Below are 15,362 nucleotides of genomic sequence, written 5' to 3'. Positions count from 1 at the left end.
CTCTTTGGGACGATTTTTCTCGAAAATTTGGCAACGTAGGAAAAAGTTTCACTGGACATTTTTTATTCATTTTTTTGCGTTCTTTTCAAAAACGTACACGGCTCTTAGTTTGAATTGATTTCTGCGTGTGTAAAATTGAAAAAAAAACCCCTAAAAATGGGCCAAATATGGCAACAATGGGCCATAAGGCCCCTTAAAATTTATCGGAGGCCTTTAAAAAGGCCAGAAACGGAAAATACGCAAAAAAAATACATAGGAATCATCTGCTGAAAGAGTGATCACAGTCGAAAAAGTCAACGAAAATAACTATTTTTCGATGCCGAGGTTCTGGGTTTGAGGCGTTGTTGCACCTTTGCATGGGCTCCGTTCGGTTAAATATTTGGCATAAAGTCTACCTAGGACTAGTACTTTGAAAATATGAAACATTCAGCAAAATCCAGGTGGGGCCGGAAAAGGCCCAAAACGACACTCCTCCTTACCTTTGTAAATTGAAGTCTAAGTTTACTGAAAGAGGTAAAAAAGTAAAACTTTTGTCTTTTTAAAGAAAGAAACAATTTAAAGTTTAAAAATTACATTGGTTTAGATTTCTCTGGTTCAGCAGACATGAAGTTTAAATGTTTAAGGCCAAGTATGGCACTGATCTATATTAAATCCATTAAATTTCATCAACTTACCTCAAGAATTCCGTATTCTCTGTGGTGTTGATCACTGACCCTGAATAATTCACCATAAACTTCCCTTGTGCGGAACCTCAATTGAACTTGCGTCCTAAACCGATCTGGTTCAAAAGAGAGAGCATACTTGACGTAACTCTGGGCTTTGAAAGTTATTGGGGTTGTTGGCATGTTGCATGATAGTCCAGTGAAGCCAGGCAAACACTCGCATCGAACTTCGGCCAAACTACCAACGCATACACCATGATCTCCACATCGGATTCCGGCGCAAACTTCCTCCGTTTGAGCACAACCTGCAACACTGTTCTGGGAGAGACCAGGTTGGGCTAGGTCGTAGAGCTAGAAAAAACACAAAAATTAGTTTTATAATTAATGAAGCTATGTATCGCTTTTGGAGAGAGCTGGGAAGATTTTCTTGCTTTAGAGGTCAAATTTCACCTTCCTTGCTAAAATAAATTATTGTCGTGGAGAGAATAAAAACTCATGACCACACATTTTGTTTTTGGATATCAAATAATATGCATTTCTTACAAGAACCTAACCGCCACAGAATCCTATCTTCTCACAGCTCTTCTAGGAGTTTGCATTCTCTCACTTGTTTATCAAACTTTATCTTACATCTCTGATTTTTCATGAGCACTCATGAGACTTTTCAAAAAAAAAATCCAGGGTTTTGAGATTATCTTTTTTCATAGGTGGGTGATTCAAGTTTCAACACCAAAAATAAAAGACAATAAAGCTCTACCGACTCACTTTGCTATTGTGGATGACGTTTCTGATACAACCGTCGAATGGCTTGCCATGAGGCACATACTTCCACCGATAGAGGGCAGGATTGATTTCACTGGTGTGGCGACCACCTAGTTGCAGAGGAGCGTTTACATTCAGGTATTCATTGAACGGAGGTATGAAACCTTGCGCCTGACAACTTGAACTGTCGAATTTGGGTACAGAGCCATCCTCCAGCTCTGAGATCACAGCGCTTTTACAATAATCTACAACAAGTCTCACCATCTGTAACAATAAATAAAAAAACAACCAGCATTATGATCACTGGAAAATTGAAGATTACAAAAAAAAACCAAGGCTGGAGCATGCATCAAAATTAGATCTATAGTTTAGATTCAAAATAAGATTTAGAAATCAACAAAGGCTCTACGTGTTTTCTCCGTTATATTATGAAAAATTGTGGGTTATCACAAAAATTTATGTGCAAGGGTAGAAAAAGGCTGCTTCCAAAAAATCAAATTCTCCAGGAGTCTGAGGGGTGACAGCAATGTCCGTAATATTTCCTTTTATTGGGACGAGTAAAATATTAAAGATTACAGTGGCTTTTTTTTAAAAAGTGATGCGGAATGATGAACAAAAAGTATTGGCTCATGCTACACTATTGTTCCCAATGTTTACAAAAGCTTGCATGGAAATTCGAAATAGAACAAAAATTAAATCCGAGGCAAATGGACATGATTGATCTTCAGTACCTAATGAAAAAGGGTAGCAAATAATGTAGGAAAACATTTTTTTCATTTTACCTCTGTGTCCCAGAAAACATCCAATCGATGCCATTCACCATCGTCCAATGTTTTCGATGTTCTCACTTTAAGTTCAAGAGTACCTGATCCAAAATCTATTAACAATTTGGGATGACCCTTTTCTAACTCTAATGAAATAAAATCTGAAAAGAAAACATACGCATACATTAATTAAGAAAAAGATCGCCTGAACTTGGAGAGCTAAAAGGCAACTTTTATTACACAATTCGTCGTTTCTTTGACAAAAGAACGTGAATACATTTCTATGCTACAAAATTTCTACTAGCAAATTGTATTTATACCCAGAAACTGTTGAGAATTTCTTACATAAAAAAGAAACAGAACTCAGAATTAGACAATAGCCTTGAAAATTCTATTACGCACTTCAACAATGTAATAAGTACTAAATATTTAACTACTGAGCTTTATAATTTTTTTCTGGAGCTTCCCAGCTTAATAATTTAAAGAACTTTGCTGTGAACATGCCTAAACTCGGACAAAACTTAAGGTGCGTTGAAAACAAATTTAGGATGAAAATCGCAATTTTACCTGAAACCAGAACTTCTTCGGGTTCAGGAGGCACTATTGGTCCATTGTACAAGAGTTGTCCATCACTTTTACGGGTGATGAATTCGAGACTCAAATGGGAGTTATCACACATGTCGAGAGGGTCGTACCATGCCCAGCCGTTTCCGCGGAAACTTCGAGCAGTTTGCTGACATCTAGGCCCATGATATCCGGAGGGACAATTGCAACTGCAAAAGTACACAAGAGAAAATAAAATTAAGATGAAAGATTAACATGAAAAAATAAAGATTTAATAGTTGGTATCAGTTGTAAACCTTCAAAAATATAGCTTCTGACTAAATGAGAGAAGGATTTACTTGAATTTTGGAATAGAGAAAATGAAATTTTCTCCTTCATAGAAAATAGATTAAACCTCACTGGAATAAAGTGAACTAGTGGTGGACTTGAGAAAAAAACCAATTTTAAGAGAAAGTTCAGGTATTAGATACAAAAATTCAGCACAGCTTTAAAAAAACAGTAATGTACAGAACCGCAAAGATGGACACACATTCACATTATGCTCCGAAATTTCTCAAAAGCCTTCTTTACGCCTTACTACAGATACTGCAACTTTTTTTCTACTTTATTATTTTCTAGCATAAGATTGATATGAAAATGATAGTGTTTCAGTGAAAATTAATAACTTAAGAGAGTGTCTTCCCATTGTAACTTGAGTTTCAAGTCTTTTTGGATAGTCTTTGATGGCAATCACACCTACGTGGCCAACACTTGGCAACAGAAAATTATTCATACAAAACCAACACACAATTTACTTTCTGCATACCTGACACCGTATTTTCCTTCCGTACATCGGCCACCATTATGACAATGAACTTGTGATCCTTTACAAGTTTCGGGTTTTGTGAAGTTTCTTGCTCCGCAAGTGCACTCTCCAATGACGTCGACTCGGACACCAACAAGTGCTGTTTTGTTGGCATTGACCATATACGGCAACGAGTTGACATCCAGCTGATTTGTGCAGCTGCCTTCACAATTCACGTTTTCATGCAGACATTCATCGATCCCAACCATGGTTATGTTAATATCGACCTCTTTTTCAATCTGGGAATTGAATTCAAAGGAATACAAAATTAGACAAAAACGAGCTAATGCAAAAAAAATGATGAAAAAAACACTTGAAGATTGATTACTGCGACCACCTTAGATTTCTAAGCATGACAATACTTTGATAAAAGTAGATTCTACAAAGTTCTATAATCAATTTAACTTTTAAAATCGTGTTTATTTTTACATTAAGAAATATATGGTCTTAATTTAAATTATGATAGTAGTTGTTTTAAAACCCCAAGTGTTAGCTCGATGATTTAGCTGCTCTTGTAAAATTAAGCTATTGAAACAAGCAATTGCTCAACAACTTTACAACTCAAATTCTCTCTGCATCATTTTCCTAATGCTTTGAAAAGATGTGAATGCTTCGGGTATTGTTGAGCTATGAACCGAAACTTAAAACCTATGTTTGAAATCATAGAACAAGAATTGTTAAGAACTATTCTCCAAAATAAAATCCTAAAATATAAAATGGTAAAATAAGCATTACCTCCTCTCGATGTAGCAAAACTAATCCATTTAGTTTGACCGGTTTGTAATACGGGGAACTGTGTGCAGAGAATCGAACATCTGTCAGTGGAGGATACTTCCTACGGAGCTGAACACTGAATACATCGACATTTTCTGGTTCAACGTTTAACAATTCGGCTAATTTGTCTCTAAAACGATCAGCTTTGCTTCTGACAGTACTCTGGGTCTGAAAAATTACAGGAAAATATTTATTAGACAGAAAAACACTAAAAGCATTGTTGAGCAAAATACATTTTTTTAAATTTTCGGATAAAAGAGAAAATTAAAATGTGAAAATTAGCTCAATAAGTACATCGAACCTCAGTTGAAAGACCTGCTATTCTCTATGCTAAAATTTTCCGACATAATTTAATAAATTAGTACGAAAAAAACAAGCATTAAATTCATTGTTTCTCATCACTTAAGAAAAAGTAATTATACCTTTTTTTTGGAAGGAATAGACTTAAAAATAATGAAAACTTGAGAAATAAAATCTTCCATTATTCAAATTAGCCCTTTCTTCCTTTAACCATTCTTTCTAAATGATTGTAAAAGGCTCCTAAGTTCCTTGTATTGACTTTATGTAGAAAAATAAGAAAAAATTGGTGAGTTTAAAGATAACATGGATGATTATTCTTGTCAAGATGTACCCCCTAGTCTCTTTTACCTAAAATTTAAACTCAATCACTTCAAAAGAGATCTTACCAAGAATAAAACCAGCAGTGAATGGACAGGGTGAGTAGCAATTTTGAATTTAAATTATTGGTGATTTTGTGCAAAACACGTTGCAGAATGTGAAAAAATTTAACATTCAGAGTTTAATTTTCAGCTTCACAAAATGAATTCAAACATTTTTAGAGCTCCAAAACTTAACATAATGAATTATTATTATTAATCTTTATTTCTAATAAAAATCACAAAAATGTTACTGCTTCCTTCATTCACTAAAAAGCTCTAACTATAGTCATTATAAGTAAAAAAAAAAGAGGAGACTAAATGATCATTACCTTATAATTCCATACTCTGATAAAATCTTCATCAGTTATTCCAGCGATTCTTATTGAACCAGATTTGTATACAGCCTCCTGAGAAATCTCCTTGACTGTAATCGTTACGTTAGCAGGTACATCATTTTGCGTATGCTTCCGATCATACACTTTGAATCGTAAGTGATAAGTACCAGACCATGTCCCGTGCTTCATTGTGATCATGCCAGTGTTTTCATTTAGTCTGAATCGAGGGTGCTCTGTTGTGTCCCAGTAGAATCTCTTGTCCGGCAAGTCCCAATCGTCTAAATCGTACACGTAAACTCGACCGATCTCAGTGTCTGGAGCTTGGCCCTGAAAAGAGTGAAAGGAATGTAATAAGCCCTTGAAATATGATTTATGTTAGATACGCTGCAGATGCTTTTGAGCTTTCTAGAATCCTTGATTTGCTTAAATTCTCAGTTCTCCCTGATTTTCAGGGACTGCGACACAGCCACTGCGTTCCCACAAGAAAACCTTAGGTTCTCTTTCTAATCCCCACATTCCTTCTTAGTAAGCTTCAACTTCCCACAGAAATTCATACCAAAATATTTAGTTTTCACATTTCTTGGCTGATTTTTTGGCGACAAGTTAATACAGACCACCAAACTATGAAAAAAAAAAAATATCTCTGAGCAGGAAGAGAAAAAATTCCCAATTTTTCCAAGATCTCGACACCAAAAATATACCTGAGCCTAAAACTTTTAGTCCTATTGACGAAAGTATTGACAATGTCCACTGGACTGGCGTAACGTTTTTTCCATATTTTAAGTTCCTTGATAATATGGAAAAATCTGCTGGGCAACATTAGCCAAATTTCCTCTTCTAAATCTCACTATTTTTTTGGTTTTGTTTTCCAAAGTGATAGAATTTAATTATCTTTACCTGGTAGTTATAAACAAAGATGTTCTTTGAGCCGGGTTGCATTTTATTATCGTTCACATCACCAATCACTACAGTCAATGTGCTGGTTCCAGACATGGCTGGAGTTCCAGAATCTTTGATTATAATTGGAATCAGGTACTCTTTTTGCTGTTCACGATCAAACGACCGCAGAGAGGTGACAACTGCCATGCCATCACCATTAGCGCCCTCTAAACATGACAAAAATAAAGAAATACGGGATAAGTTTCTATTTTAATTGAAGTGAATGAATAATTCAATTATTAGAACTACAAAATGATTCTCATGGAAATCCCGAAAATTATTGGAAATCCTTCAATTTTTGGCTACCGTAACTTTTAAAAAAAATTCTTAAGCTTCTTTACCAAAAAAATCTTCAACTAGATGGTTGATATTTCAAAATCGCACAGATTTTAGCCATGTAAGAGATACACTATTACAAAACATAGTGAATTTGAAAAAAAAAAATGAAATTTACATTAATGTTACCTCATAGGGAAGTTCACTTTATCTACAATATCTGAGGCATTTTGTAAAGTAAAAAACAATATTTAATGAAAAAATTAACATTTAATCTCTCCTGCAGTGAGGTAAGGTACTTTGAAAGTGTTTGTTAAGATAGAATAAATTATATTATGTGTTTTATAATATATTAAAAATGGAGGTCAGTAGTTGAGAGTCTTTTTCTCTTAATAGCTGAAAAAAATAGTAATATGTTCACATTAAATGGCAGAGGGAGGTAGAGAAGCATTCTGCAAGGCTCTATACTGAGCCCCTGAAGATCGAATATAGAGGTTAAGAAGTTTTCTGTCTACAAAAATTGGACGTCTCGGGAAAAAAGGATCACTTACTCTGATCATGTTCAACTTTAAATGAAGCTCGAATGACTTCATCGGCACTTGGGTCCATACGGAATGAAAACGGAGGGCCATTGCTTTTAGACCTATCGTCATCATCCGTTGCTAATAATTCAACAACTTTCTTTGGTGAAACGTGTTCCTGTAGAACTGGACGATAATCTTTCAAAAATACAGGTGCATTATCATTGATGTCTTGCACTATCACAGTCAGAGTTGCCGTTGCTGTTTTGGGCGGGATACCATCATCTATCGCCAGAATTTTCACCTGCAATTTGACAGTGAGATTGATCAATGGAAGAGATGAAATTGAATTGATCAAATGAAAGGTAGATGCTACAAAGACGTACAAAATTCAAAAATGGAAAGTGCTTTTGTGGTACTGAAATTTTTAATTTGGAGAGGATCAAACAACAGACAATACAAAAAAATTCTGAAGCTTCAATTCCTTTTTCTTTGTTTTATAAAACATTTTGAAGCTTTAATTTAATTTAAAAAAAAAGAAATCTTGCAATGCTTGTTTAAAAAAGTAAAATCCACAAAAAATCAATGAGTTTGGAGGTACTCAAAAGAAAAGTGATGTTTCATTCAAACCCGATAATACTTGAAAGTTTCATCATTTGACACCAGGCATTACTGCGTCCACTGCTAAAATTCGATGATTTTTAAAAAGAAACACTTCCTGAATTTTGCCCTTAATTACTGACCTTCTAATTTTTTTCTATTTCTTATTATTCATTTATTTACCAATTTTTTTCATTTAAAATAACTTGAAAACAAGCGATACTGAACTATAGAAAACTTCAGTGGCCCAGCAACTTCACATTTAACTTCCTAGGTGACGATAAACGTATAAATCCTCGTTCATAAAAATGATTGATGATTCATATAATTTTCGTATTGGGCTCTTTTTAAGTGGAGAGCTTCAAACAGACCAAAACGGAAAGGCCTCGAAAAATGGTTAATTTACCTGATGGCGAGGAGTTTCCTCTCTATCAAGGGGTCGCTGAATTGTGACTACTCCTTCTTGATTTATGGCAAACTGTCTTCTCCGATCTGAGCTCCGGTCAATGGCGAATGATACTTTGCTCTTTCCTCCCTGATCAGGGTCACTTGCTTTGAAAACTTCTAAACTTTTCCCGACTTCAGCGTTTTCAAGAACCAGGACTTCCACATTCGAACGTTCAAATTGTGGTTTATTGTCATTGATATCACGCAGTTTCACCACCACCCATGAGTACGCAACATGGTACTTGTCATTATCATTATCTTCTCCCTGAAGAGAGAAAAAAATAATGAATGAAGTAAAAAATTGATACAGGTAATAAACTAATCATATTAAGCCTCTTGCATTATAGCAATAACTGATTTGGAACTCTCATGATAAGAATTGGCAAGGAATTATAGAAAATTGAACTATTTACTAGCTTTAAAACGGTGCATCAATTGCTCATGATAATCTTGGGTGTGTAACTTTCAGAATTGATAATCTGCAATTTTTGTGCTAGGTATAAAATACATACCAATTTTAGATCAGAATGTACTGAAATTATGGCAGCTGCAAAATTGTAGATTTATAGAAATACTACGTGTCATGAAAATATAGACACCAATTTGAAAAAGTATCATGATTTGTTAAATAGTTAAAAGATGATAAGGAAATATTTTCTTATTCTCTGCCTAGACTCCTTAATGTCATTGCAATATTACACCACATTGGGAAGTTCAGCACTTGAATGACGCAAAAAAAGACGAGTGTTTTCATGGAACATTGATTAAAGCACATACCTTATCGTTCACTTGAATTCTAAACCGGAAGCCATTGCTCTGTAAGGCATCTTCGTAGTCCAAAGGCTGCACAATTTTCAAAGAACCTGTTCCGTCATTGTTTCTGACCATGGTGAATTTGTCAGCACCATACCCACTGTTCTCAATGACCTGAAAAATGGTAGGTGAATATTTCATAATCCTTTAAATTAAATTTGTATAATTTGAAAACAGACAGACCAATTCCTCTTTGAAAGAGATTTAAAAAACACAACGAATAGAGACAATTTTGATCACAGATATACTTAAGTAAAGATCTGGAGAAATTTAAAAAAAAAAAAATCTGTAGGAACAATTTTGAAATTAGGAGACCATATAAGAAATTGTATTTGCTTGGAGTTCAGATCAAACAAGTTCATTAAACTGGGTTTAAATGATTAATTCATTTATTACTCTCTTACTCAAAAGGATAGGCTGAAAATTGTAATGCTTTCAATGAAAGAACTTAGGTAACTTAGAATGAAACCCTCCGATTGACAAGATCCATCTTCTTGTAAGAATATTCTGAATTTGAAATGAAACAGATTTACATACCTTGTACTGGAATTTATTCGTTTCATCTTCATCATGAACTGTGACTGTGAGAATGGGTGTCTCTGGTAGATTGATTCCATCCGTTTCATCTACTTCAGTAAGCCATTCTTCTTTCGTGAATAATGGTGGCATGTCGTTTATGTCTTTCACTCGTATCGAAGCTGTCCCGGTCCCTGCAAACATATTTGCATGAATTACTTGTCACAAATGACAGTTGATTATATGACCTTGGTAATTAAAAAACTGAAATTGAAAGGACTCTGAGCTAAAAGTAACAAACTCAATGGTTATTCTTACAGTTGTTGACAAAGAATCAAGTACTCAAATAATCGGGGTCAAATCGTAAGGGTACCTCCAAAAATCATCCATTTTTACGAGGTAGTTCATTATTGTTGTTGATTCACTCAATTGGTTTTTCTATATGAACACAAATGCTTGTGACAAAATACTAGGTTCTTCTCCTTTTTAACTTTCTTCATTTACAAATAAATTTCTCAGGCATCAGTCATACGATTAGCGAAAGTTAGATAAAAATGGGAAAATACATCTGTTAGAATTTTATATAACTTCAGATCAGTGAGACGTACCTAGTATAGACCTCAAAAATATAATACAACAGAAATTCTTACCCTTTAACCCCCCGCCATCCATTGCAACCACTTGTATCGAATAATCAGGAGTACTTTCTCTGTTCAAACAGCAAACGGCTGTTTTGATCACACCCGTATCCGGTTCAATCTCGAAGATCGGAGACCCAGTTTTTTCTTCGATGACATTCTTCTCAATGGAATAGGTAAGTTTGGCATTCGTCCCCTCTGTAGGGTCATCATAGTCGATGGCTGTCATTGTCATGACTACCATGCCTGTAGAAAAGGAGATAAAAATATCATGAGTACAAAATTTTACAAATCACAAAGGTACCTACTCCTACTAAATGAAAAAAAAGGATCTTTCGTTATGATTTTTGGTGTATTTTCACAAGAAAATACACTAAAAATTTCACAAGAAAATACACTATTGTTTATTGTTAATTTTTTTAATACACATTATATTAGAGAATATTATGACTGCTACAAGAGCTATTTGCCATATATTTAAGTATATAAAATGAATTAGATTTACAAAGGTATTGAGAGGCAAAGTAACATTATATGATGCAGATCATCTAAGAGAGCAGGAATTATGGAATTCTCTCTCTTTTGTTTAAAGAAATTCGGTTGTTATAAAACTAAGGAAGACATTTAATTTTTCGAATTTTTTCCCCCACATGGATATGAGATCATATGCAGGTAGGTAAACATAAAAGAGAACTGAAGAAATTTTTTTGTAAAATTACTTTTGATCCTCAGTCTTCAGCTATGTTCATTTTGTATTAATTTTTTTATTTTTATAATTCTTTACATGGTTCTATAGGCGTTGGTGCTCTCAAACCGGAAATGCACCTTTAAAAAAAAATGAAAATTTTGACTTCAGAAGTCAAGTCGTCTATTTTCTAGTGTGCCTATTTCTTGCATGGTTTTTATTTAAAAGCTAAATTTAAGAGAGTACTTTGAAGGAGAAGGTCCTAACTATTTTGAAAGGGACATATTTTTGATAAAAGGAACTATGTAAATAGGGTTTGCGTGCAACACAGTTCCTTTTCAAGCATATATACGTTCAAATGGACTGCATTTGCAATTTGGAACTATAAAATCTGCTTTCTGGAAAACACGTATGTGCATAGGGAAACTAATGGCGCATACGTATGTTTTTAAACCGGGCTATAATTATAGTTCCAAATTGCAAATGTAGTCCAAATAATGATCCAATGATGAAATAATGAAACCAACCTGCAGTGCCGTTTTCTGTAACATTTCCATAGTAGACTCCTGCCGGGAAGCTAGGTGGGTTATCGTTGATGTCTTTCAAGTTGACCTGCACATCAGCATAGCCGACCAACCCTTCACCTCCTTCATCTTGCGCGAAGACGGTAAATCTCCACTGTGGACGACCGGTGGGCTGATCTCTGTCCAGGGGCTGGAACAAAAGAAAACATGGTTGAAGACAATTCTGCCGGGAGTATATCAGTTCAATTGATTTTGCTGTTGAAAATTATGAAAGGCATTCATGCTTGGGCGAAAAAATTAAAAATGGCCACGTTTTTTTGAAATTTTGTTGAATGAAATCAATTTTCCAAAAAAACAATAGATGGGTCAGAAAAAAACATCTGAGTTAGAAATAGTTAAAATCTCCTCGTCACCAGTCTGAACTCAGATCGTGTAAGAGTCACTTAAGCGAACAGACCAATCCTTATAAATTTTTCTTCATGAGTTACTCTTAATCCAACATCGAGGTTGTAATTAAAGAGGGTACTTGAAATGGGGGTAAAATGAATAAAAGCGGTGATTTTTGAGGACTCTCTGGCAACAATGCGCTTCGATCAAACGAGCGGGTCAAGGAGGTCGAGCGCAATTTGTCCGCTTGTCATTGTTAACCCGCACGGCGAGGAACCACCCCTCACCCCACCCCCGCCTCGCGCCCCTCCCACCCAAAAAGAACAAACCCATCGGGGACGAGTTAACGGAGCCGCGGTTTTTTATCTGGATCTTTTCGCAGCGGAATTCTTTTCGCGCGGGGCGCCCTCCCGTCATTTGTCACCCGTTCCTCACGGCGGCAGCCGCGCGGCGTTTACCACTTTCCCGCCTTTTCCCAATTTCACCCATCGCCAATGCCGTCATCTCCTTCTATGCATTAATCAGTTGAAAAGTTTTGGGTTGGAAATTATCAGAGATTGACACCCGTCTCAACCAGAGATGGAACATTTGGACGTATTTCTATCAAAGAGAACTATGTGCAGGTAAGAAATATGGGGCGTGCTCTGGAAAGCTGGATAAGAAACAACGAAAAAGTGGGCGTGATTCCTTTTGAAGAGTTGAAAAAGCGGGATTTTAAATTCAGCAAAGAGAACTATGTGCCAACTGAATGCGGGATTCATGAGCTGCGGGCATGGCACGAGAGCGTTGTGGGTAGGGCTCATGAGTTAAAGCGGAAACGGAGGGTGGACGGCGGCGGTTCCATCTCCGTTGACGTCACTGGCGCTTCATTATTCTCATTCACTCTTACGGCCAGAGGACTAACGAGCATATCGACGGTGAAACTACCAAACCACGTATCTCGTTTGCGGTGTTTAAAAATCTACGCTCACATTTTATTTTTTTGAAGTTGACCAAATCAATATCATTCCTTGAAATTTTCACAGAATTTTCTCCGCACGAAGAGGAAAAATCACAGAAATTTTCAAGACTGGACGTTAAGTAGTTTTTCATTTATAAAATAAAGTATGGCAGGAAGTCTGCGACGTCGCAAACCGAGATACGTGGTTTGGTAGTTTCACCGTCGATATCCCATATTTCTCACCTCCACATAGTTCTGTTTGATAGAAATACGTCCATTTCATGTTTATTCGAGTGAAATTTTATTAAACTTCAGGGGATGCATTCAAGATGCATGCGATCATTCACGTCCCGCCACTGAGTATTGGAAACAAAATTTTTGTGGAATAAACAGCTGAAATGAGCACTTGGAAAATTATCTCCGGACAAAACTTGGCGGAACCCGATCTAATGAAAATGTAACCTCTGTTGACCGGTGCCCCTTTACCCGCGGTGGATCACGTACAGAGTTGTGGGAACGATTTTGGAGAAATTTTCGCACGGTAGATAATTACGCCACGACATTGCAAAATGGACCGCAGAGCACGATACTGTTCAGTTATCACAGTCGGTGGGGGGGGGGGGGGGCGACGGGGAGGGATGAAAGAGAGAGAAGTGTCGAGCTGTCGGGTTATTAGGAAGAAAACGGAGGAATGGTTGAATTGTTGGTAAGGGTGTATTTAAACTGATATGCGAGATGAAGTACAATCCCCAAGGGTGATGTTTGTGCGCTATTGAATGACCGCTCACGGGCACTGCATGCGTTGTCGAATTTAACAAAATTTTCAGTGTATTTTGGACTGCATTTGGAATTTTATGCATGAGCCAGAGTGTCCTATTCATATTACATCAAATTATAGAAGAGAGACATGACATTGATGAAAAATGGGTTCAGGCACCAGACAACCAAACATTGAATCGGTCGATGTTAAAACCTACCGCGGTCAGTTTCTGATCAGTCCTGAGACAAGAACAATCTTATGAATGTCAGAGATCTTCAGAAAATGGACTTGATAGGAGTTGACTACGACCGATTCATTTACGGGGTGCGTATCTTACAAGTTACATACTTGTACCGGAGCATAGAGAACGTTCGATGAGTTATAAGGTACCGCAAAACGGAAAACGCCTTCAATTTCACGAGACGCAGAAAACAGCACGGGAGAGCGAATAATTGCCTACTGAGTCATTTCTAGGTCTTCGTGAGTCATTTCCGTTCGTTGCTTGTACTTCAGAAATGATTTTTAAAAAAAAAAAAAAAAAACTGTAAAATTTTAATTTACAAACGGTTTGATTAATCTCCTGACGGAACAAGAAGGAGAGTTAGGTTTTAAAAACTAAAAACGGGACGAAAACGGACGTCCATCAAATAGTTACAGGAGCCTTGTAACCTTTTTTTTCTTCAGTAAAAATGTAAGTTGCTTTATAAGAGGGTGAAGTTAACTTTGAAATAATTAAGTACCTATCCTCCTTTATTTTATGAGTTTTTCTTGGGAATTACTCCTGAACGCTTCGCGGTCCAAACCCCGCCTCCTCCCCACCTCAGGCGTCATGCGTTACGCCTCACATTTACGCCTCCTGAGGGTAGTTACATTCCATAGCTGAAAATCTGACACTCGTGTGACCAGCACTCATTACACGCGTGATACCGGAATAATCCGCTGCGGTGGCGGGTGTATTCGGGTCCAATTACCGGACCCAGAACGCTCCAATTAGACGTATTAAAATCAAAAGGAACTACCTCCATTTTGGCGTGGGCCCTGGGACCCATAAAAGCACATGCATGACGAGGCCCATATCACGACGGAGATAGTTCCTCTGATTTGAATACGACCGATTCATAACGCAACAAAATACGGCTAACCGTCCTTCAGTGTTGCCTGTTTGTGGAAATACCTCGTAATCCAAGATGGAGATTTAACAGGAGAAATAAAGAAAAATATTAGAGAATTGGCAATCTCTCCGCACCCGGACTAAATGTGTAAATACGACCGCGGCCACCTATCAAAATGTTAATGGGTCTGCATCATTGTTGCCAGATAATAGAATCGCTCGATGTTTCCTTTGCCTCCTTTGTCTAAAGCTTTGTCTATAAAAGTCAATGATCAGCTTGCTGTTCCCAACAACTTCAGCCCTCGAAGATTTTGATTGAATGACACTTCCGCGGGATTCATATTAAAATTGATGGGAAAAACTAGCCAAAGAAGACGAAGGAAAAATTAAGCGATCTAATGGGTTGAACGGGTGGTTGCTGTGGGATAAGGGAGGACAAATGGATTAGTTATAGGGTCTCTCGTGGGTTGCTGTTAGTTAGTGCATTGCTCAACAAGGTGGTAAAATGGTGCTGAGTCCACACTATTTCGCGGGGAAAACAAGGCCAAAAAGCTCAACAATTTCAATTAGAGTAAAAAAGCCTCGAGCTCTACAGCTGAACACACTCTGAAGCTAAACTTTGACTCCCATTCTTGTACTGGTGCTCAATAGAGCTCAAAATTGTTTACTCAAAATTGGAATTGTTGAGCTTTTTGGCCTTGTTTTCCCCGCGAAATAGTGTGGACTCAGCACTGTTCGACCACCTTGTTACATACAGTTTGGGCCACGTTTCTTTAGTGTTTCTTTCTCAACTGCTTAACTCATTTGTCCATAGCAAACACCCGCTCCCATAATCAAAAGT

General features: G+C 36.8%; 1 protein-coding gene across 4 annotated transcripts in view; it reads right to left on the bottom strand.

The window, feature by feature from the left end:
• The window catches only part of CadN (neural cadherin), a 494,271-nt gene that overhangs the window by 15,140 nt on the left and 463,769 nt on the right, over window positions 1-15,362 (bottom strand). For all 4 annotated transcript variants that reach the window (XM_019048298.2, XM_019048302.2, XM_019048304.2 and 1 more), the window contains 14 exons: window positions 11,327-11,513; window positions 10,127-10,360; window positions 9,498-9,670; window positions 8,925-9,074; window positions 8,107-8,412; window positions 7,131-7,404; window positions 6,262-6,470; window positions 5,359-5,691; window positions 4,332-4,538; window positions 3,558-3,835; window positions 2,756-2,961; window positions 2,207-2,349; window positions 1,428-1,688; window positions 675-1,013 (listed from right to left, as the gene is read on the bottom strand). In XM_019048298.2, coding sequence (XP_018903843.2) covers window positions 675-1,013; window positions 1,428-1,688; window positions 2,207-2,349; window positions 2,756-2,961; window positions 3,558-3,835; window positions 4,332-4,538; window positions 5,359-5,691; window positions 6,262-6,470; window positions 7,131-7,404; window positions 8,107-8,412; window positions 8,925-9,074; window positions 9,498-9,670; window positions 10,127-10,360; window positions 11,327-11,513 — 3,300 coding nt within the window. The remainder of the gene's footprint in view (window positions 1-674; window positions 1,014-1,427; window positions 1,689-2,206; window positions 2,350-2,755; window positions 2,962-3,557; window positions 3,836-4,331; window positions 4,539-5,358; window positions 5,692-6,261; window positions 6,471-7,130; window positions 7,405-8,106; window positions 8,413-8,924; window positions 9,075-9,497; window positions 9,671-10,126; window positions 10,361-11,326; window positions 11,514-15,362) is intronic.

This window comes from Bemisia tabaci, chromosome 5 (genome assembly GCF_918797505.1).
Source record: "Bemisia tabaci chromosome 5, PGI_BMITA_v3".
NCBI classification, from domain to species: Eukaryota; Metazoa; Arthropoda; class Insecta; order Hemiptera; family Aleyrodidae; genus Bemisia; species Bemisia tabaci.
This window is presented reverse-complemented; position numbering and strand designations above follow the sequence as displayed.